A 23,477-nucleotide genomic window follows, 5' to 3' on the forward strand; every position below is an offset into this window, starting at 1 on the left:
AACGTAACAAAATATGGGGAAAAGTCGAGGGGTCGGAACACTTTCCGAAGGCACTGTATATCTACGGCAGTTAATGTGCTGCTCAGAGCTGCCTTCATCTTGCAGTGTTGGAGTCTGTGGTTCATCCTGTGGTCTGACATCACAACATGGATACACTCTCCTCTCCAGTCCTCTTCCCTGGTTCACCCTGTGGTCTAACATCTCATTGTTCATTTTAGTCACTTAGCAGACACTCTTATCCAGAGTGATTTAGAGTAGGGAATGCATGGGGTCACCCCCATAGGAATCAAACCCACAACCCTGGTGCTGCAAACGAACCGTGACCTACCAACTGAACCGTGACCTACCAACTGAACCGTGCTCTACCAACTGAACCGTGACCTACCAACTGAACCATCCAACTGAACCGTGACCTACCAACAGAACCGTGACCTACCAACTGAACCGTGACCTACCAACTGAACCGTGCTCTACCAACTGAACCGTGACCTACCAACTGAACCATCCAACTGAACCGTGACCTACCAACTGAACCATCCAACTGAACCGTGACCTACCAACTGAACCGTGACCTACCAACTGAACCGTGACCTACCAACTGAACCGTGACCTACCAACTGAACCGTGCTCTACCAACTGAACACTGCTCTACCAACTGAACCGTGACCAACCAACTGAACCGTGACCTACCAACTGAACCCAAACTGATACACTCTGATACTCTGTTATCGTTCAACCATTGGACTTTTATTGATCATAACAAGTAGAGACATTACTTGGATCGTTTACATTTGGAAAAGTAGGCTAAGTGCTGTACACAGACATTTTATTTATATTGCTATGGTGCTATGATAGATATAAAGATAAGTGATTTGACATCTAAAACTTAAGATTACATTCATCCCAAAAAAATAATACAAGCATGGTTATTATCAAGAATCAAGGATAATGCAATATTAATAGTAAACAGTGATATGTCATTAACAAGGATGAATAAATGATACTTAATGATTCTAGGAGGGATGTGAATATTGGACTTAATGATTCTAGGAGGGGATGTGAATATTGGACTTAATGATTCTAGGAGGGGATGTGAATATTGGACTTAATGATTCTAGGAGGGGATGTGAATATTGGACTTAATGATACTGGGAGGGGATGTGAATATTGGACTTAATGATACTGGGAGGGGATGTGAATATTGGACTTAATGATTCTGGGAGGGGATGTGAATATTGAACTTAATGATACTAGGAGGGGATGTGAATAATGGACTTAATGATTCTAGGAGGGGATGTGAATATTGGACTTAATGATTCTAGGAGGGGTTGTGAATATTGGACTTAATGATACTAGGAGGGGATGTGAATATTGGACTTAATGATTCTGGGAGGGGATGTGAATATTGGACTTAATGATTCTAGGAGGGGATGTGAATATTGGACTTAATGATTCTAGGAGGGGATGTGAATATTGGACTTAATGATACTAGGAGGGGATGTGAATAATGGACTTAATGATTCTAGGAGGGGATGTGAATATTGGACTTAATGATTCTGGGAGGGGATGTGAATATTGGACTTAATGATTCTGGGAGGGGATGTGAATATTCGACTTAATGATTCTAGGAGGGGATGTGAATATTGGACTTAATGATTCTGGGAGGGGATGTGAATAAATGGACTTAATGATTCTAGGAGGGGATGTGAATAATGAACTTAATGATTCTAGGAGGGGATGTGAATATTGGACTTAATGATTCTGGGAGGGGATGTGAATATTGGACTTAATGATTCTGGGAGGGGATGTGAATATTGGACTTAATGATTCTAGGAGGGGATGTGAATAAATTATACTTAATGATTTTAGGAGGGGATGTGAATATTGGACTTAATGATTCTAGGAGGGGATGTGAATATTGGACTTAATGATTCTGGGAGGGGATGTGAATATTGGACATAATGATTCTAGGAGGGGATGTGAATAATGGACTTAATGATTCTGGGAAGGGATGTGAATATTGGACTTAATGATTCTGGGAGGGGATGTGAATATTGGACTTAATGATTCTGGGAGGGGATGTGAATATTGGACTTAATGATTCTGTGAGGGGATGTGAATATTGGACTTAATGATTCTGGGAGGGGATGTGAATAAATTATACTTAATGATTCTAGGAGGGGATGTGAATATTGGACTTAATGATTCTAGGAGGGGATGTGAATATTGGACTTAATGATTCTGGGAGGGGATGTGAATTTTGGACTTAATGATTCTAGGAGGGGATGTGAATAAATTATACTTAATGATTCTAGGAGGGGATGTGAATATTGGACTTAATGATTCTAGGAGGGGATGTGAATATTGGACTTAATGATTCTAGGAGGGGATGTGAATATTGGACTTAATGATACTAGGAGGGGATGTGAATAATGGACTTAATGATTCTAGGAGGGGATGTGAATATTGGACTTAATGATTCTAGGAGGGGATGTGAATATTGGACTTAATGATTCTGGGAGGGGATGTGAATAAATGGACTTAATGATTCTAGGAGGGGATGTGAATAATGAACTTAATGATTCTAGGAGGGGATGTGAATATTGGACTTAATGATACTAGGAGGGGATGTGAATAAATTATACTTAATGATTCTAGGAGGGGATGTGAATAATGGACTTAATGATTCTGGGAGGGGATGTGAATATTTGACTTAATGATTCTGGGAGGGGATGTGAATAAATGGACTTAATGATTCTAGGAGGGGATGTGAATAATGAACTTAATGATTCTAGGAGGGGATGTGAATATTGGACTTAATGATACTAGGAGGGGATGTGAATAAATTATACTTAATGATTCTAGGACGGGGATGTGAATAATGGACTTAATGATTCTGGGAGGGGATGTGAATATTGGACTTAATGATTCTGGGAGGGGATGTGAATATTGGACTTAATGATTCTAGGAGGGGATGTGAATAAATTATACTTAATGATTCTAGGAGGGGATGTGAATATTGGACTTAATGATTCTAGGAGGGGATGTGAATAATGAACTTAATGATTCTGGGAAGGGATGTGAATATTGGACTTAATGATTCTAGGAGGGGATGTGAATAATGAACTTAATGATTCTGGGAAGGGATGTGAATATTGGACTTAATGATTCTGGGAGGGGATGTGAATATTGGACTTAATGATTCTGGGAGGGGATGTGAATATTGGACTTAATGATTCTGTGAGGGGATGTGAATATTGGACTTAATGATTCTGGGAGGGGATGTGAATAAATTATACTTAATGATTCTAGGAGGGGATGTGAATATTGGACTTAATGATTCTAGGAGGGGATGTGAATATTGGACTTAATGATTCTGGGAGGGGATGTGAATATTGGACTTAATGATTCTAGGAGGGGATGTGAATAATGGACTTAATGATTCTGAGAAGGGACGTGAATATTGGACTTAATGATTCTGGGAAGGGATGTGAATATTGGACCTAATGATTCTGGGAGGGGATGTGAATATTGGACTTAATGATTCTAGGAGGGGATGTGAATAAATTATACTTAATGATTCTAGGAGGGGATGTGAATATTGGACTTAATGATTCTAGGAGGGGATGTGAATATTGGACTTAATGATTCTAGGAGGGGATGTGAATATTGGACTTAATGATTCTAGGAGGGGATGGGAATAAATTATACTTAATGATTCTAGGAGAGGATGTGAATATTGGACTTAATGATTCTGGGAGGGGATGTGAATATTGGACTTAATGATTCTGGGAGGGGATGTGAATATTGGACTTAATGATTCTAGGAGGGGATGTGAATAAATTATACTTAATGATTCTAGGAGGGGATGTGAATATTGGACTTAATGATTCTAGGAGGGGATGTGAATATTGGACTTAATGATTCTAGGAGGGGATGTGAATATTGGACTTAATGATTCTGGGAGGGGATGTGAATATTGGACTTAATGATTCTAGGAGGGGATGTGAATAATGGACTTAATGATTCTGGGAAGGGATGTGAATATTGAACTTAATGATTCTGGGAGGGGATGTGAATATTGGACTTAATGATACTGGGAGGGGATGTGAATATTGGACTTAATGATTCTGTGAGGGGATGTGAATATTGGACTTAATGATTCTGGGAGGGGATGTGAATATTGGACTTAATGATTCTGTGAGGGGATGTGAATATTGGACTTAATGATTCTGGGAGGGGATGTGAATATTGGACTTAATGATTCTAGGAGGGGATGTGAATAATGGACTTAATGATACTGGGAGGGGATGTGAATATTGGACTTAATGATACTAGGAGGGGATGTGAATATTGGACTTAATGATTCTAGGAGGGGATGTGAATAATGGACTTAATGATTCTAGGAGGGGATGTGAATATTGGACTTAATGATTCTAGGAGGGGATGTGAATATTGGACTTAATGATTCTAGGAGGGGATGTGAATATTGGACTTAATGATTCTAGGAGGGGATGTGAATATTGGACTTAATGATACTAGGAGGGGATGTGAATATTGGACTTAATGATTCTAGGAGGGGATGTGAATATTGGACTTAATGATTCTAGGAGGGGATGTGAATATTGGACTTAATGATTCTGGGAGGGGATGTGAATATTGGAGTTAATGATACTAGGAGGGGATGTGAATATTGGACTTAATGATTCTGGGGATCTGTTGCTATTGTGGATTTGTGTCGTCGTACTTTAGTGGTTGAAGTGAAAGACAAATTCATGTAGAGGGAAGCATCTGCTTGGCTGATGGTAGTAGAACAGCGGTTTGTCGCACGCGAGACTCTCTTCGCCAAACACCAGTGGCCATCTCGCCTTGTTTACTGAGTCTGAATGTACGTCTATAAATTCTCAAATTCACAGTCGAAATCGGTCATTCTGCACACAATGTACTTCCACTGCCGATCTCTGCAACAAACAAAAAGAGAGAAGAAGGTTATCAGACAGGCAAACAGACAGACAGACAGACAGACAGACAGACAGACAGACAGACAGACAGACAGACAGACAGACAGACAGACAGACAGACAGACAGTGAATGACAGGCTGTTTCCACAGTGAGTGGATGGATGGAGGTGAATGACAGGCTGTTTCCACAGTGAGTGGATGGATGGAGGTGAATGACAGGCTGTTTCCACAGTGAGTGGATGGATGGAGGTAAATGACAGGCTGTTTCCACAGTGAGTGGATGGATGGAGGTGAATGACAGGCTGTTTCCACAGTGAGTGGATGGATGGAGGTGAATGACAGGCTGTTTCCACAGTGAGTGGATGGATGGAGGTGAATGACAGGCTGTTTCCACAGTGAGTGGATGGATGGAGGTAAATGACAGGCTGTTTCCACAGTGAGTGGATGGATGGAGGTGAATGACAGGCTGTTTCCACAGTGAGTGGATGGATGGAGGTGAATGACAGGCTGTTTCCACAGTGAGTGGATGGATGGAGGTGAATGACAGGCTGTTTCCACAGTGAGTGGATGGATGGATATATACTGCTATGAAACGTCAGGCTGAGATATGAGATGGCTTCGCCCCGCTTCAGTGGTATAAATGGACTACTATTTCAGTCCTCCCTCCTGAAGCCATGAAACGTTTTGGACTTCATCAAGTGATGGAGTAGACATACTTTATTTTTTTAGGGTAAAGAGAGAAGATTAAAAATACTACCATTCCAAGCTACTGCAATGCAACTACCATGTAACTACAATGTAATACCAGACACGAGTTGGAAGGAGCCACTCCAAACTCCAGCTACTACAGACTGGAGTACTGGGCCCCTTGACTGACTGACTGACTGACTGACTGACTGACTGACTGACTGACTGACTGACTAACTAACTAGCTAGATAACTAGCTAGATAACTAGCTAACTAACTAACTAACTAGATAACTAACTAACTAACTAACTAACTAGCTAGATAACTAACTAACTAACTAACTAACTAACTAACTAACTAACTAACTAACTAACTAACTAACTAACTAGATAACTAACTAACTAGATAACTAACTAACTACCTAGCTAGATAACTAACTAACTAGATAGCTAGCTAGCTAACTAACTAAATAACTAACTAACTAGATAAATAACAAACTAATTAACTAACTAGCTAGATAACTAACTAACTAGATAAATAACTAACTAACGAACTAACTAGCTAGATAACTAACGAACTAGATAACTAACTAACTAACTAACTAACTAACTAACTAACTAACTAGATACCTAGCTAGATAACTAACTAACTAGATAGCTAGCTAGCTAACTAACTAAATAACTAACTAACTAGATAAATAACTAACTAACGAACTAACTAGCTAGATAACTAACTAACTAACTAGCTAACTAGCTAACTAACTAACTAACTAACTAACTAACTAACTAACTAACTAACTAACTAACTAACTAGATGATAACTAGATAACTAGATAACTAGATAACTAACTAACTGGCTAGATAACTAACTAACTAACTAGATAACTAACTAGTTAGATAACTAACTAACTAGATAAATAAATATCTAACTAACTAACTAGCTAGATAACTAACCAACTAGCTAGATAACTAACTAACTAACTAACTAACTAACTAACTAACTAACTAACTAACTAGCTAACTAACTAGCTAGATAACTAACTAGTTAGATAACTAACTAACTAGATAAATACATAAATAAATAACTAACTAGCTAGATAACTAACTAGTTAGATAACTAACTAACTAAGTAACTAAGTAACTAAGTAACTAACTAACTAACTAACTAACTAACTAACTAACTAACTAACTAGTTAACTAACTAACTAACTAGATAAATAACTAACTAACTAACTGACCAATGAATGACCTGCAGCTACAGTCTACAGACCTGAGAACTCCATCGAAGGTGGTCTGGGCCCCTCTGATGAAGTAGCCGTAGCCTGGGATGACAAACTCTCCCTCCTCTCTGTATTGCCCAGGTACCTCCAATGATTTCCTATGGAGAGAGAGAGAGAGATGTTTATTTATTTTCCCTTGTGTACTTGAGCTATTTGCACATTGTTGCAACACTGTATATAGACATAATATGACATCTGAAATCTCCCTCTCTCCCTTTCTCCCTCACTCTCTCCCTGGATTTATTGCCAAAGCAAGTGAAATAGATAGTAAACAAAAGTCAAATAAACAATGAAAATGAACAGTAAACAGTACTCACAAAAGTTCCAAAATAATAAAGATGAGGGGGAGAGAGGGAGAGACAGAGAGAGAGAGAGAGAGAGAGAGAGAGAGAGAGACAGAGAGAGTGGAGAGAGACAGAGAGAGAGAGACAGAGAGAGAGAGACAGAGAGAGAGACAGAGAGAGAGAGAAAGAATGAGAGCGAGAGAGGGAGAGAGAGAGAGACAGAGAGAGTGGAGAGAGACAGAGAGAGAGAGTGTAACTACATAGTGTAACTACATAGTGTAACTACATAGTGTAACCACATAGTGTAACTACATAGTGTAGTGTAACCACATTGTGTAACTACATAGTGTAACTACATAGTGTAACTACGTAGTGTAACTACATAGTGTAACCACATAGTGTAACTACATAGTGTAAACACAGAGTGTAACTACATAGTGTAAACACAGAGTGTAACTACATAGTGTAAACACAGAGTGTAACTACATAGTGTAAACACAGAGTGTAACTACATAGTGTAAACACATAGTGTAAACACATAGTGTAACTACATAGTGTAAACACATAGTGTAAACACATAGTGTAACTACATAGTGTAAACACAGAGTGTAACTACATAGTGTAACTACATAGTGTAAGCACATAGTGTAACTACATAGTGTAAGTACATAGTGTAGTGTAACTACATAGTGCAACTACATAGTGTAACTACATAGTGTAGTGTAACTACATAGTGCAACTACATAGTGCAACTACATAGTGCAACTACATAGTGTAAACACATAGTGTAACTACATAGTGTAAACACATAGCGTAACTACATAGTGTAACTACATAGTGTAACTACATAGTGTAGTGTAACCACATAGCGTGGGTAGGGTTAGGGTTAGGTTGGGTAGGGTTAGGTTTAGGGTTAGGTTGGGTAGGGTTAGGTTAAGTTTGGGTGGGGTTAGGGTTAGGTTAAGGTTGGGTAGGGTTAGGGTTAGGTTAAGGTTGGGTAGGGTTAGGTAGGGTAGGGTTAGGTTAAGGTTGGGTAGAGTTAGGGTTAGGTTAAGGTTGGGTAGGGTAGGGTTAGGGTTAGGTAGGGTAGGGTAGGGTTAGGTTAAGGTTGGGTAGGGTAGGGTAGGGTTAGGTTAAGGTTGGGTTGGGTTAAGGTTGGGTAGGGTTAGGTTGGGTAGGGTTAGGGTTAGGGTTAGGTTGGGTTGGGTTGGGTTAAGGTTGGGTAGGGTTAGGGTTAGGTTAAGGTTGGGTGGGGGTTAGGGTAAGGTTGGGTAGGGTTAGGTTGGGTAGGGTTAGGGTTAGGGTTAGGTTGGGTAGGGTTAGGGTTAGGTTCAGGTTGGGTAGGGTTGGTTGGGTAGGGTAGGCAGGCGGCTGGGCAGGGCTAGGCTGGGCAGGGGCAGGGCCAGGGCAAGGTTGGGTAGGGTTAGGCCAAGGTTGGGCAGGGCAGGGTTGGGCAGGGTCAGGGCAGCGTTAGGGTCAGGCTGGGCAGGCAGGGTCAGGCAAGGCTGGGCAGGGCCAGGGTAGGGTCAGGGTTAGGTTGGGCAGGGTCAGGGCAGGGTCAGGGTCAGGTTGGGCAGGGTCAGGGTCAGGTCAGGTCAGGTTGGGCAGGGTCAAGGGTTAGGGCCAGGTCAAGGTGGGGCAGGGCCAGGGTCAGGCTAGGTCAGGTCAGGTTGGGCAGGGCCAGGGCAGGGCCAGGCTGGGTCAGGTTAGGCCAGGCAGGGCAGGGCCAGGCCAAGGTCGGGCAGGGTCAGGCAGGCAGGCCAGGCCAGGCTGGGCAGGGCCAGGGTTGGGCTGGGCAGGGCAGGGTTAGGGCTAGGTTGGGCAGGGCTGGGTAGGGTTAGGTTGGGCAGGGCTGGGCAGGGGCCAAGGTCAGGCTTGCGGTTAGGCTGGGCAGGGCCAGGCCAGGTTGGCCAGGTTAGGGCTGGGCGTTAGGCCAGGCAGGGGCGGTCAGGCTGGGCAGGGTTAGGTTAGGCTGGGCAGGGTTAGGTTAGGCTGGGCAGGGCCAAGGCTGGGTTAGGATGGGCAGGGCTGGTTGGGTTGGGCAGGGCTGGGTCAGGTTGGCGGCCAGGTTAAGGTCGGGCAGGGCTGGGTAGGGTTAGGGTCAGGTTAGGCTGCGGGCAGGGGCTGGGGCAGGGCTCAGGGCCAGGCGGCGGGCGCAGGGGCCAGGCCAGGCTAGGCCGGGCCGGGCAGGGCCGGGCAGGGCCAGGCCAGGCCAGGGCCAGGCGCAGGGCAGGGCCAGGCTGGCGCGGGGCCGGGCAGGGCCAGGCGGGCGGGCTGGGCAGGCGGCCAGGCCAAGGCGGGCAGGGCGGCGCAGCGGGCTAGGCCGGAGGCCAGGGCCAGGAGGCCAGGCCGGGCAGGGCCAGGGCCAGGCTGGGCCGCGGGCGGCCAGGCTGAAGGCCGCGGCCAGCGAGGCTAGGCCAGGCTGGGCAGGGCCAGGCCGGCTGGGCCGGGCGGGCCAGGCGGCGGGCGGCAGGCCAGGGCGCAGGCTAGGTTGGGTAGGGTTAGGGTTAGGTTGGGTAGGGTTAAGGTTAGGTTAAGGTTGGGTAGGGTTAAGGTTAGGTTAAGGTTGGGAAGGGTTAGGCGTAGGGGACTTACCAGCAGGAGTAGGGGCAGCGGCGGCTGTAGCGACAGCAGTAGAACGACCACTCACGGTCCAGGACAGGCTCAAAGTATTTGCTCATCACCCCTGCCACCAGACCATTGTTGCCGCATGTTGAAGACCTGAAATACAACTTGTAAATTAAAACTTTATGAACCAAAGACCCATAATATAGTTGGCCAAGAATCTCAAAGGATTTGTCTCAGAAACCGAGGATACAGAGTTGTAATGGCTTCAGTTGACTACAGATCACTTAAACAAAGTAAGATGAATTCATCCTTTCAATACAATTGACATCCAAGAGTTGAAAATGAGGCAGTTATCATTTTACATCGAGGAAAGCTTAATTTATTAACAATCTTCTCATCTTTTCAACCTCCACTCCTGTCCTCTCCTCCTCCTCTCCTCTCCCCTCTCCTGTCCCCTCTCCTCCCCTCCTGTCCCCTCTCCTGTCCCCTCTCCTCCCCTCCTGTCCTCCCCTCTCCTCCCCTCCTGTCCTCTCCTCCTCTCCTCTCCCCTCTCCTGTCCCCTCTCCTCCACTCCTGTCCTCTCCTCCTCCCCTCCTCTCCCCTCTCCTCCTCTCCTCCTCTCCTCCTCTCCCCTCTCCTCCTCTCCTGTCCTCTCCTCCTCCTCTCCTCCCCTCCTCTCTCCTCCTCCTCTCCTGTCCCCTCTCATGTCCCCTCCCCTCCCCTCTTGTCCTCTCCTCCTCCTCTCCTGTCCTCTCCTCCTCCTCTCCTCCCCTCCCCTCCTCTCTCCTCCTCCTCTCCTGTCCCCTCTCCTGTCCCCTCTCCTCCCCTCTTGTCCTCTCCTCCTCCTCTCCCCTCTCCTCCTCTCCTGTCCTCTCTCCTCCTCCCCTCCCCTCCCATCCTCTCTCCTCCACTCTGGTGATTTGATATAAACACGGTGTAGTGTGTTTATAGTCCATACAGCCAGTTGTCATCACAACAGAACAATTTGATCAACGTTAACCTAGAGCGCTGAGAGCACAGTGATCTGTAGCCCTTTGTCATGGCAACAGTGGCCCAGCCAGCAGCTATAGAACTAACGTGGAGGATAGGTCCATGTATCGCAGAAGGTTAGCGTTGTTCCTGCGTTAGCATGGACTGCATTCACAGTCAATGCTGTGTATGTCAGCTCAATTAGAAATGACCTTAAAATGTATATATAGCGCAATCCATTTAGTATGATTTGTTACGTTTCGTATGGTATGTATTAATTACAATTTGTAAAAGGGGGAAGGGTCAGTTAACATGCTAAGTAGTTGCAAAGTTGCTAAAATGCTAACATTTTGGTTGCTAGACATTCGCGTTATACCCATTCTCCCCGATCAACCTCCTTCCTTTTGTTTCGTCTCGAATAACCTGTTTTAATTAACCATACCAAACGTAGCAAATCATACTAATTTGAGTGCCACAGATTATGTTTACTATGTTACATCTAGTCTTTGAGGCCAGGCCGGAAATTCGGAGCTCAGCGGTATCCACGCTGAACCCCGTTACAGGAGGATTTCACAAAGGATCAGAGGATCAGAGGATCAGATATCAGAGGATCAGAGATCAGATGATCAGAGGATCAGAGGATCAGAGATCAGAGGATCAAAATTCAAAGGATCAGATGATCAGAGGATCAGATATCAGAGGATCAGAGGATCAGAGGATCAGATATCAGAGGATCAGAGGATCAGAGGATCAGATGATCAGATATCAGAGGATCAGATATCAGAGGATCAGATATCAGAGGATCAGAGGATCAGATATCAGATGATCAGAGGATCAGATATCAGAGGATCAGAGGATCAGATATCAGAGGATCAGATATCAGAGGATCAGATATCAGAGGATCAGAGGATCAGAGGATCAGAGGATCAGATATCAGATGATCAGAGGATCAGATATCAGAGGATCCGATATCAGATGATCAGAGGATCAGAGGATCAGATATCAGATGATCAGATGATCAGATATCAGAGGATCAGAGGATCAGAGGATCAGATATCAGATGATCAGAGGATCAGATATCAGAGGATCAGAGGATCAGATATCAGAGGATCAGAGGATCAGATATCAGAGGATCACATATCAGAGGATCAGATATCAGAGGATCAGAGGATCAGAGATCAGAGGATCAGAAACTGAGCCCCATTAACCTGAGGGAAAACCCTGTGTGAGATGCCCATGGGACAGTGCACGTCTCTGTCTATGTGTGTGCCTCAGCTTGATTTTATGGAACATTGCACGTCTACCACCTTGGTAGCCTAGTGGTTAGAGCGTTGGACTTGTAATCGCAAGGTTGCATGATCGAATCCCCGAGCTGACAAGGTAAAAATCTGTCGTTCTGCCCCTGAACAAGGCAGTTTACCCCACTGTTCCCCGGTAGGCCATCATTGAAAAATAAGAATTTGTTTTTAATTGACTTGCCTAGTTAAATAAAGGTACAATTTAAATGAATAAATAAAGATTTCCAGTGTGTGCCTCAGCCTCTGGGATGAGAGAGCACGTCTACCTCAGTTCCCAGAGGAAGGCTTTGTTTCCAGACATGATAGTAACCTAACCTTACCGCAAGCTAAGACACAATGGTTAGTATGGAACACAATGGTTAGGGTGGAACACAATGGTTAGGGTGTTAGGGTGGAACACAATGGTTAGGGTGGAACACAATGGTTAGGGTGGAACACAATGGTTAGGTTGGAACACAATGGTTATAGGGTGGAACACAATGGTTAGTGTGGAACACAATGGTTATAGGGTGGAACACAATGGTTATAGGGTGGAACACAATGGTTAGGGTGGAACACAATGGTTAGGGTGGAACACAATGGTTATGGTGGAACACAATGGTTAGTATGGAACACAATGGTTAGGGTGGAACACAATGGTTATAGGGTGGAACACAATGGTTATAGGGTGGAACACAATGGTTAGGGTGGAACACAATGGTTAGGGTGGAACACAATGGTTATGGTGGAACACAATGGTTAGTATGGAACACAATGGTTAGGGTGGAACACAATGGTTAGGGTGGAACACAATGGTTATAGGGTGGAACACAATGGTTAGTATGGAACACAATGGTTAGGGTGGAACACAATGGTTAGAGTGGAACACAATGGTTAGGGTGTTAGGGTGGAACACAATGGTTAGGGTGGAACACATGGTTATAGGGTGGAACACAATGGTTATAGGGTGGAACACAATGGTTAGAGTGGAACACATGGTTATAGGGTGGAACACAATGGTTATAGGGTGGAACACAATGGTTAGTATGGAACACAATGGTTAGGGTGGAACACAATGGTTAGGGTGGAACACAATGGTTAGGGTGTTAAGGTGGAACACAATGGTTATAGGGTGGAACACAATGGTTAGGGTGGAACACAATGGTTATAGGGTGGAACACAATGGTTAGGGTGGAACACAATGGTTATAGGGTGGAACACAATGGTTATAGGGTGGAACACAATGGTTATAGGGTGGAACACAATGGTTAGGGTGGAACACAATGGTTATAGGGTGGAACACAATGGTTAGGGTGGAACACAATGGTTATAGGGTGGAACACAATGGTTAGGGTGGAACACAATGGTTATAGGGTGGAACACAATGGTTATAGGGTGGAACACAATGGTTATAGGGTGGAACACAATGGTTAGGGTGGAACACAATGGTTATAGGGTGGAACACAATGGTTATAGGGTGGAACACAATGGTTATAGGGTGGAACACAATGGTTAGGGTGGAACACAATGGTTATAGGGTGGAACACAATGGTTATAGGGTGGAACACAATGGTTATAGGGTGGAACACAATGGTTAGGGTGGAACACAATGGTTATAGGGTGGAACACAATGGTTAGGGTGGAACACAATGGTTATAGGGTGGAACACAATGGTTATAGGGTGGAACACAATGGTTATAGGGTGGAACACAATGGTTAGGGTGGAACACAATGGTTATAGGGTGGAACACAATGGTTAGGGTGGAACACAATGGTTATAGGGTGGAACACAATGGTTAGGGTGGAACACAATGGTTATAGGGTGGAACACAATGGTTATAGGGTGGAACACAATGGTTATAGGGTGGAACACAATGGTTAGGGTGGAACACAATGGTTATAGGGTGGAACACAATGGTTATAGGGTGGAACACAATGGTTATAGGGTGGAACACAATGGTTAGGGTGGAACACAATGGTTATAGGGTGGAACACAATGGTTATAGGGTGGAACACAATGGTTATAGGGTGGAACACAATGGTTAGTATGGAACACAATGGTTATAGGGTGGAACACAATGGTTATAGGGTGGAACACAATGGTTAGTATGGAACACAATGGTTAGGGTGGAACACAATATTAATGAAATACCTTTTCAAACCGCAGCGGCGTGTTGATCACCGCCTAACGACTAAATAAATATACATTACGTCTATTGGCAATGTTTCTTTTCAGTCTACACATGAATGATAGTGTTTCTTAGGGGAAAAATAGTGAATATTTTAATGTGAAATAATGACGTTGTCTCGAGTGAATTACATATTTATTCAGCTTCCTGATCAAGTGGAGTGAGCTCAGCTGGCCATGGTGTCAGAAAGCTGTGCCAAACATCCAAACATTTCTAAAAGCACAGGAAACTGGGATCATAAAGTAAGCAAAGGAAATGTCAGAGGATGGACAAGAGTCTGCTAGTTGTATAAAGACTGTTACAAATCACCAGGAGAAGAAAAACACCCAAGACAGTCTGTTGAAAATGTTGAATGAGTACACAAGCCCATTTGACGTAATTGGAGATAACTCCGGTCTTGACGTTATTGGAGAATAACTCCGGCCTTGACGTTTTTGGAGAATAACTCCGGCCTTGAAGTTTTTGGAGAATAACTCCAGCCTTGACGTTTTTGGAGAATAACTCCGGCCTTGACGTTTTTGGAGAATAACTCCGGCCTTGACGTTTTTGGAGAATAACTCCGGCCTTGACGTTTTTGGAGAATAACTCCGGCCTTGACGTTTTTGGAGATAACTCCGGCCTTGACGTTTTTGGAGATAACTCCGGCCTTGACGTTTTTGGAGATAACTCCGGCCTTGACGTTTTTGGAGATAACTCTGGCCTTGACGTTTTTGGAGATAACTCCGGCCTTGATGTTTTTGGAGATAACTCCGGCCTTGACGTTATTGGAGATAACTCCGGCCTTGACGTTTTTTGGAGATAACTCCGGCCTTGACGTTATTGGAGATAACTCCGGCCTTGACGTTTTTTGGAGATAACTCCGGCCTTGACGTTTTTTGGAGATAACTCCGGCCTTGACGTTTTTGGAGATAACTCCGGCCTTGACGTTTTTGGAGATAACTCCAGCCTTGACGTTTTTGGAGAATAATAACCCCACCACCTGGAGCCAGCAACTCGTGTGGGTGGAATACGCCCGTAACACCCTTCCCTGCTCAGCCACAGGTCTCTCACCCTTCGAGTGTTCCTTGGGATATCAATCCCCGCTCTTCCCTGAGCAAGAAGTCAGCATACCCTCTGCCCAGGTGTTCAGGAAGAGATCCCGGGCCGCTCTTCTTCAGACCACCTCCACTCGGGGACCTGCCCCTCTGGGTGGAGCCCCGTAAACTTTGCCCCCGTTTCATCGGCCCTTTCCACATCCCTAAAATCCTTAGCCGCTCTGCTGTTCGTCTTCTGTTGCCCCGCACCCTCCGTATACATCCTGCTTTTCATGTGTCTCACAGCCCTTTGTCTCCTATTTCAAGGTCTACCAGCTGTGTTCCCATGTTTCCTGTGCTCTAGTCTTTGTTTTTCCTAATCTTCCCAGTTTTGACCTTTCTGCCTGTCCTGACCCTGACCCTAATCCTGCCTGCCGTCCTGTACCTGCCTGACTGATTTGGATTACGACTACTACTACTACTAATACTACTGCCACTACTACTACTACTACTACTACTAATATTAATAATACTGCTACTACTACCACTACTACTAATATTAATAATACTGCCACTACTACTACTACTACTAATATTAATAATACTGCTACTACTACTACTACTACTACTACTACTACTAATATTAATACTACTACTACTACTACTACTACTACTACTACTACTACTACTACTGCTACTGATATTAATAATACTGCTACTACTATTACTACTACTACTACTGCTTCTACTACTACTATTACTTTGCTTCTACTACTGCTATTACTACTTCTACTGCTACTACTGCTACTGCTACTTCTACTGCTACTTCTACTACTACTACTAATAATAATAATAATAATGCTGCTACTACTACTAATAATAATAATACAAATAATAATACTGCTACTACTACTGCTACTACTACTACTACTACTAATAATAATAATAATACTGCAACCACTACTACTACTACTACTAATATTAATAATACTGCTACTACTACTACTACTACTACTACTACTATCATTACTACAACTACTGTTACTGTTACTAGTACTGCTACTACTACTACTAATAATAATAATAATACTGCTACTACTACTACTACTACTAATAATAATACTGCTACTACTACAACTACTACTACTGTTATTAATAATAATAATACCACTACTACTACTACTACTACTACTAATAATAATAATAATAATAATACTGCTACTACTACTACTACTACTACTACTACTACTACTACTACTGCTACTAATAATAATAATACTGCTACTACTACTACTACTACTACTAATAATAATAATACTACTACTGCTACTACTACTAATAATACTACTACAACTACTACTACTACTACTACTACTACTACTACTACTACTACTACTACTGCTGCTGCTGCTTGCTACCTGTGAACCAATTATCTAGTGTTAAGTCCATTCTCCCTTAGAATAACTACACACATTCTGTAGGGTGCGTCCCAAATGGCACTCTATTCCCTATTTAGTGCATTACTTTTGACCAGGGCCCATAGGGCACTATACAGTTTCGGGAAACCCTGTTTGCCCTCTGTTCCAAACTGATATTAGTGGCGTCTGAACAAACCACAATGGCTGTCAATAGCATCGTGATGGAGATGGACATGACTTGACACATTCACAACACGAAACACATTCAGTATGAATAACATACAGGTAACTACATTATGTTGTCAGTTAGGTTCTAGATCCCCCCCCCCTAGTCTGAATGTAGTATTATGATGTTGTGAGAAGGTGGAGGATATTGGCAATTGTTCACTCATAGAAAAAAGGGGTTCCAAAAGGGGTTCCAAAAGGGTTCCAAAAGGGGTTCCAAAAGGGGTACCAAAAGGGTTCCAAAAGGGTTCCAAAAGGGGTTCCAAAAGGGTTCCAAAAGGATTCCAAAAGGGTTCTTCGGCTGTCCCCGTAGAATAATCATTTTTGGTTCCAAGTAAAACAATTTTTTTGGTTTCCAACCTCTGTGGAAAGTGTTCTACATGGAACCCAAAACGGTTCTACTTGGAACCAAAATGGTTCCACCTGGAGCCACCAAGGGTTCTTCAAAGAGTTATCCGATGGGGACAGCCGAAGAACCCTTTTAGGTTTTAGATAACACACTTTCTCTAAGAGTGATTAGCATACATACGATTTCTCCGAGACAAATGATGATCTGTAGGGTTCGGGCTTTGGGGGAACTGCACATCATACACCTTCTCCATCCTAAACCGCGGGCATTTTGTGGATCAGCCTCCTGCTTTGTTTACCAAATTAGCTGTAAGGGAGTGGCACACACACCCACACACACACCCACACACACAGTAAGCAGCACGTGTGGCAGAGCAGAACCAGCAGCATAAGGCGGCAAAGGTTTTGTTAATGTACAATCAGCATTCCAACCAGGACCTGTATAGGTCTGTGTTGTGTGGTAATACTGGCAACCTTTTCACTTCACACATACATGAAGAATGCCAGAATGGAGAATCCCCACCAGCAGTAGAGTCACCAGTAGAGTCACCAATAGAGTCACCAGCAGTAGAGTCACCAGTAGAGTCACCAATAGAGTCACCAGCAGTAGAGTCACCAGTAGAGTCACCAGTGGTAGAGTCACCAGTAGAGTCACCAGTAGAGACACCAGCAGTAGAGTCACCAGTAGAGTCACCAGTGGTAGAGTCACCAGCGGTAGACACCAGCGGTAGAGTCACCAGCAGTAGAGTCACCAGTAGAGTCACCAGCAGTAGAGTCACCAGTAGAGTCACCAGTAGAGTCACCAGTAGAGTCACCAGCAGCAGAGTCACCAGTAGAGTCACCAGTAGAGTCACCAGTAGAGTCACCAGCAGCAGAGTCACCAGTAGAGTCACCAGTAGAGTCACCAGCAGCAGAGTCACCAGTAGAGTCACCAGTAGAGTCACCAGCAGTAGAGTCACCAGTAGAGTCACCAGTAGAGTCACCAGTAGAGTCACCAGCAGTAGAGTCACCAGTAGAGTCACCAGCAGTAGAGTCACCAGCAGCAGAGTCACCAGCAGTAGAGTCACCAGTAGTAGAGTCACCAGTAGAGTCACCAGCAGCAGAGTCACCAGCAGTAGAGTCACCAGCAGTAGAGTCACCAGCAGCAGAGTCACCAGTGGTAGAGTCACCAGCAGCAGAGTCACCAGTGGTAGAGTCACCAGCAGCAGAGTCACCAGTAGAGTCACCACCCTTAGAATCACCAGTAGAGTCACCACCAGTAGAGTCACCAGTAGAGTCACCAGTAGAGTCACCACCCTTAGAATCACCAGTAGAGTCACCACCAGTAGAGTCACCAGTAGAGTCACCAGTAGAGTCCCCAGCAGCAGAGTCACCAGCAGCAAAGTCACCAGCAGCAGAGTCACCAGCAGTAGAGTCACCAGCAGCAGAGTCACCAGTAGAGTCACCACCCTTAGAATCACGAGTAGAGTCACCACCAGTAGAGTCACCAGTAGAGTCACCAGCAGTAGAGTCACCAGCAGTAGAGTCACCAGCAGAGTCACCAGTAGAGTCACCAGTAGAGTCACCAGCAGTAGAGTCACCAGTAGAGTCACCAGCAGTAGAGTCACCAGCAGTAGAGTCACCAGCAGCAGAGTCACCAGCAGTAGAGTCACCAGTAGAGTCACCAGCAGTAGAGTCACCAGTAGAGTCACCAGCAGCAGAGTCACCAGTAGAGTCACCAGCAGTAGAGTCACCAGTAGAGTCACCAGTAGAGTCACCAGCAGTAGAATCACCAGCAGTAGAGTCACCAGCAGTAGAGTCACCAGCAGCAGAGTCACCAGCAGTAGAGTCACCAGTAGAGTCACCAGCAGTAGAGTCACCAGCAGTAAAGTCACCAGTAGAGTCACCAGTAGAGTCACCAGCAGTAGAGTCACCAGTAGAGTCACCAGTAGAGTCACCACCAGTAGAGTCACCAGTAGAGTCATCAGTAGAGTCACCAGCAATGGAGTCACCAGCAGTAGAGTCACCAGTAGAGTCACCAGTAGAGTCACCAGTAGAGTCACCAACAGCAGAGTCACCAGTGGTAGAGTCACCAGTAGAGTCACCACCAGTAGAGTCACCAGTAGAGTCACCACCAGTAGAGTCACCAGTAGAGTGACCAGTGGTAGAGTCACCAGCGGTAGACACCAGCAGTAGAGTCACCAGTAGAGTCACCAGTGGTAGAGTCACCAGCGGTAGACACCAGCAGTAGAGTCACCAGCAGTAGAGTCACCAGTAGAGTCACCAGTAGAGTCACCAGCAGTAGAGTCACCAGTAGAGTCACCAGCAGAGTCACCAGCGTTAGAGTCACCAGTAGAGTCACCAGTAGAGTCACCAGCAGTAGAGTCACCAGTAGAGTCACCACCAGTAGAGTCACCAGTAGAGTCATCAGTAGAGTCACCAGCAATGGAGTCACCAGCAGTAGAGTCACCAGTAGAGTCACCAGTAGAGTCACCAGTAGAGTCACCAACAGCAGAGTCACCAGTGGTAGAGTCACCAGTAGAGTCACCACCAGTAGAGTCACCAGTAGAGTCACCACCAGTAGAGTCACCAGTAGAGTCACCAGTGGTAGAGTCACCAGCGGTAGACACCAGCAGTAGAGTCACCAGTAGAGTCACCAGTGGTAGAGTCACCAGCGGTAGACACCAGCAGTAGAGTCACCAGCAGTAGAGTCACCAGTAGAGTCACCAGTAGAGTCACCAGCAGTAGAGTCACCAGTAGAGTCACCAGCAGAGTCACCAGTAGAGTCACCAGTAGAGTCACCAGCGTTAGAGTCACCAGTAGAGTCACCAGTAGAGTCACCAGCAGTAGAGTCACCAGTAGAGTCACCAGCAGTAGAGTCACCAGTAGAGTCACCAGTAGAGTCAACAGCAGTAGAGTCACCAGTAGAGACACCAGCAGTAGAGTCACCAGTAGAGTCACCAGTGGTAGAGTCACCAGTAGAGTCACCAGTAGAGTCACCAGTAGAGTCACCAGTAGAGACACCAGCAGCAGAGTCACCAGTAGAGTCACCAGCAGTAGAGTCACCAGTAGAGTCACCAGCAGTAGAGTCACCAGTAGAGTCACCAGCAGTAGAGTCACCAGCAGTAGAGTCACCAGTAGAGTCACCAGTCGAGTCACCAGCAGTAGAGTCACCAGCAGTAGAGTCACCAGTAGAGTCACCAGCAGCAGAGTCACCAGTAGAGTCACCAGCAGTAGAGTCACCAGTAGAGTCACCAGTAGAGTCACCAGCAGTAGAGTCACCAGTAGAGTCACCAGCAGTAGAGTCACCAGTAGAGTCACCAGCGGTAGAGTCAGCAGTAGAGTCACCAGCGGTAGAGTCACCAGTAGAGTCACCAGCAGTAGAGTCACCAGCAGTAGAGTCACCAGTAGAGTCACCAGCGGTAGAGTCACCAGCAGTAGAGTCCCATCTGGCACCCTCTCACTTATGTGGTGCACTACTTTTCACCAGGGTCCATAGCGCTCTGGTGAAAAGTAGTGCACTATGTCAAATCAAATCAAATCCGATTGTATTTGACACATGCTTGGTAAACAGCGTGTGTAGATCGACGGGCCGTTCCCAACAACGCAGAAGAGAGAAAGAACACGGAGTCGACAGAAACACAAGATCAAATGTCCCGTGTGGCTCGGTTGGTAGAGCATGGTGTTTGCAACGCCAGGGTTGTGGGTTCGATTCCCACGGGGGACCAGTACGGGGGGAAAAATGTAATGAAATGTATGAATTCACTACTGTAAGTCGCTCTGGATAAGAGCGTCTGCTAAATGACAAAAATGTAAAAAAAAATGTAAATAGACAAAAAAAAAGATTATAAATGTAGTTGAACAGGAGAGTTTTTGGGATGTACGGAGATCAATATAAGGACTGCTTCCTGCTCTCTAGAACGATGATGTCATCCACTAACGAGTCAATGATGTTCTTCGCGGAGGAAGTGAGGGGGGGGGGGTACTGTTTTCATTGGTTTGGAACATAGAGCAATAAACTCCATTGTACAGAAATAACTTAACCGCTGTGAGTTGAGGCTGCAACATTTCAGCCGTAAACAGAGCAGTAAATCAAGTTGAGTTTAATTGAATGTCCCCACGGCAGAGAGAATGTGTTTGGCACCTGACTGATGACATGACACACACCGACCTAACGTCCTCCTAGGAATGTGTGTGTGTGTGTGTGTGTGTGACTATATCTGGTCTATAGGCCACGTGTCTCTCTAACCCTTCATCGTGGACCTCTTCAGTGGTTTTAGAATTACCCTGCTCAGTAGAAGACTATGTGATGGGTCTCTGACGACTACGTGATGGCTCTCTGACGACTACGTGATGGCTCAGTAGAAGACTCCGTGATGGCTCTCTGAAGACTAGGTGATGGCTCTCTGACGACTACGTGATGGCTCTCTGAAGACTATGTGATGGCTCTCTGACGACTATGTGATGGCTCTCTGACGACTACGTGATGGCTCTCTGACGACTATGTGATGGCTCTCTGAAGACTACGTGATGGCTCTCTGACGACTACGTGATGGCTCTCTGACGACTACGTGATGGCTCTCTGACGACTACGTGATGGCTCTCTGACGACTACGTGATGGCTCTCTGAAGACTAGGTGATGGCTCTCTGACGACTACGTGATGGCTCTCTGAAGACTAGGTGATGGCTCTCTGAAGACTAGGTGATGGCTCTCTGAAGACTACGTGATGGCTCTCTGAAGACTAGGTGATGGCTCTCTGAAGACTAGGTGATGGCTCTCTGAAGACTACGTGATGGCTCTCTGAAGACTACGTGGTGGCTCTCTGACGACTACGTGATGGCTCTCTGACGACTAGGTGATGGCTCTCTGACGACTACGTGATGGCTCTCTGACGACTAGGTGATGGCTCTCTGATGACTACGTGATGGCTCTCTGACGACTACGTGATGGCTCTCTGACGACTACGTGATGGCTCTCTGAAGACTACGTGATGGCTCTCTGAAGACTAGGTGATGGCTCTCTGAAGACTATGTGATGGCTCTCTGAAGACTATGTGATGGCTCTCTGACGACTACGTGATGGCTCTCTGACGACTACGTGATGGCTCAGTAGAAGACTCCGTGATGGCTCTCTGAAGACTAGGTGATGGCTCTCTGACGACTACGTGATGGCTCTCTGAAGACTACGTGATGGCTCTCTGACGACTACGTGATGGCTCTCTGAAGACTACGTGATGGCTCTCTGACGACTACGTGATGGCTCTCTGATGAGTACGTGATGGCTCTCTGACGACTACGTGATGGCTCTCTGACGACTACGTGATGGCTCTCTGACGACTAGGTGATGGCTCTCTGACGACCAGGTGATGGCTCTCTGACGACTACGTGATGGCTCTCTGACAACTACGTGATGGCTCTCTGACGACTACGTGATGGCTCTCTGACGACTAGGTGATGGCTCTCTGACGACCAGGTGATGGCTCTCTGACGACTACGTGATGGCTCTCTGACGACTACGTGATGGCTCTCTGACGACTACGTGATGGCTCTCTGACATCCTGCCTCCTATCTTTTCAGACTAGACTTCAGAAAAACGGATTCAAGTTTTGTTTTTTGTTGGATTCCTGAGTTCCTTCATATCAGTCTCTGTTGATCATAAAGCACTCCAATTCACTGTTTTAGATATTCTATGACGTCACATTTGATGTATGTTTCTGCATATGTACCAAGATGTTTAAATAAACGTAAACCTAAGCACAATGTAAACGTGATGATTCATGCTAGAGAGGCTCCTCTATGGACATGGATCAGTGAGGGACAATAAAATGGTCTATCCTTATTAAATCCCATCGAAGCTCAGGCTTTTCCGACGTAGACACCAATAGGATAGAGCCTTCAGTCACCCTGTTGCTGAGACTGAGGGTATTACAACTCAGCCCAGAGGGAAATAAACTGTCCATAATTAGCAATTACCAAATTTGACTCTCCTCACCCACCCAATCAGCAAGTTCCAGCGTCGTTACAGCTGCAGCTGCAGCCTTTGTTTTCAGCAAATCTTACAATCGATAGAGATCAGAGAGGATGCAGATGGTCAGACCAGAGCGTGCCACAGAGAACACACTAGAGAGGGCACACTACATAGAACACACTACAGAGAACACACTACATAGAACACACTACAGAGAACACACTACATAGAACACACTACAGAGAACACACTACATAGAACACACTACATAGAACACACTACATAGAACACACTACAGAGAACACACTACA

The 23,477-nt window shown here is 45.2% G+C and overlaps 1 protein-coding gene across 2 annotated transcripts in view; it reads right to left on the reverse strand.

Moving 5' to 3' along the window:
- Positions 1 to 725: 725 nt before the first annotated feature.
- dpt (dermatopontin) overlaps positions 726 to 23,477 on the reverse strand; it is a 33,714-nt gene continuing 10,962 nt past the window's right edge. The window contains exons 2-5 of one of the 2 annotated variants that reach the window (XR_006759790.1): positions 9,807 to 9,932; positions 6,918 to 7,025; positions 3,746 to 4,961; positions 726 to 3,503 (exon numbers count right to left, since the gene is read on the reverse strand). Coding sequence is in view for 1 of the 2 variants with exons in the window: in XM_014149879.2 (XP_014005354.1) it covers positions 4,895 to 4,961; positions 6,918 to 7,025; positions 9,807 to 9,932 (301 nt within the window). In the remaining variant the exon portion in view is untranslated. Of the gene's footprint in view, positions 4,962 to 6,917; positions 7,026 to 9,806; positions 9,933 to 23,477 lie in introns of both variants that reach the window. The other variant, XM_014149879.2, reaches the window with a different exon arrangement.

Source organism: Salmo salar, chromosome ssa16 (assembly GCF_905237065.1).
Source record: "Salmo salar chromosome ssa16, Ssal_v3.1, whole genome shotgun sequence".
Taxonomy (NCBI): Eukaryota; Metazoa; Chordata; class Actinopteri; order Salmoniformes; family Salmonidae; genus Salmo; species Salmo salar.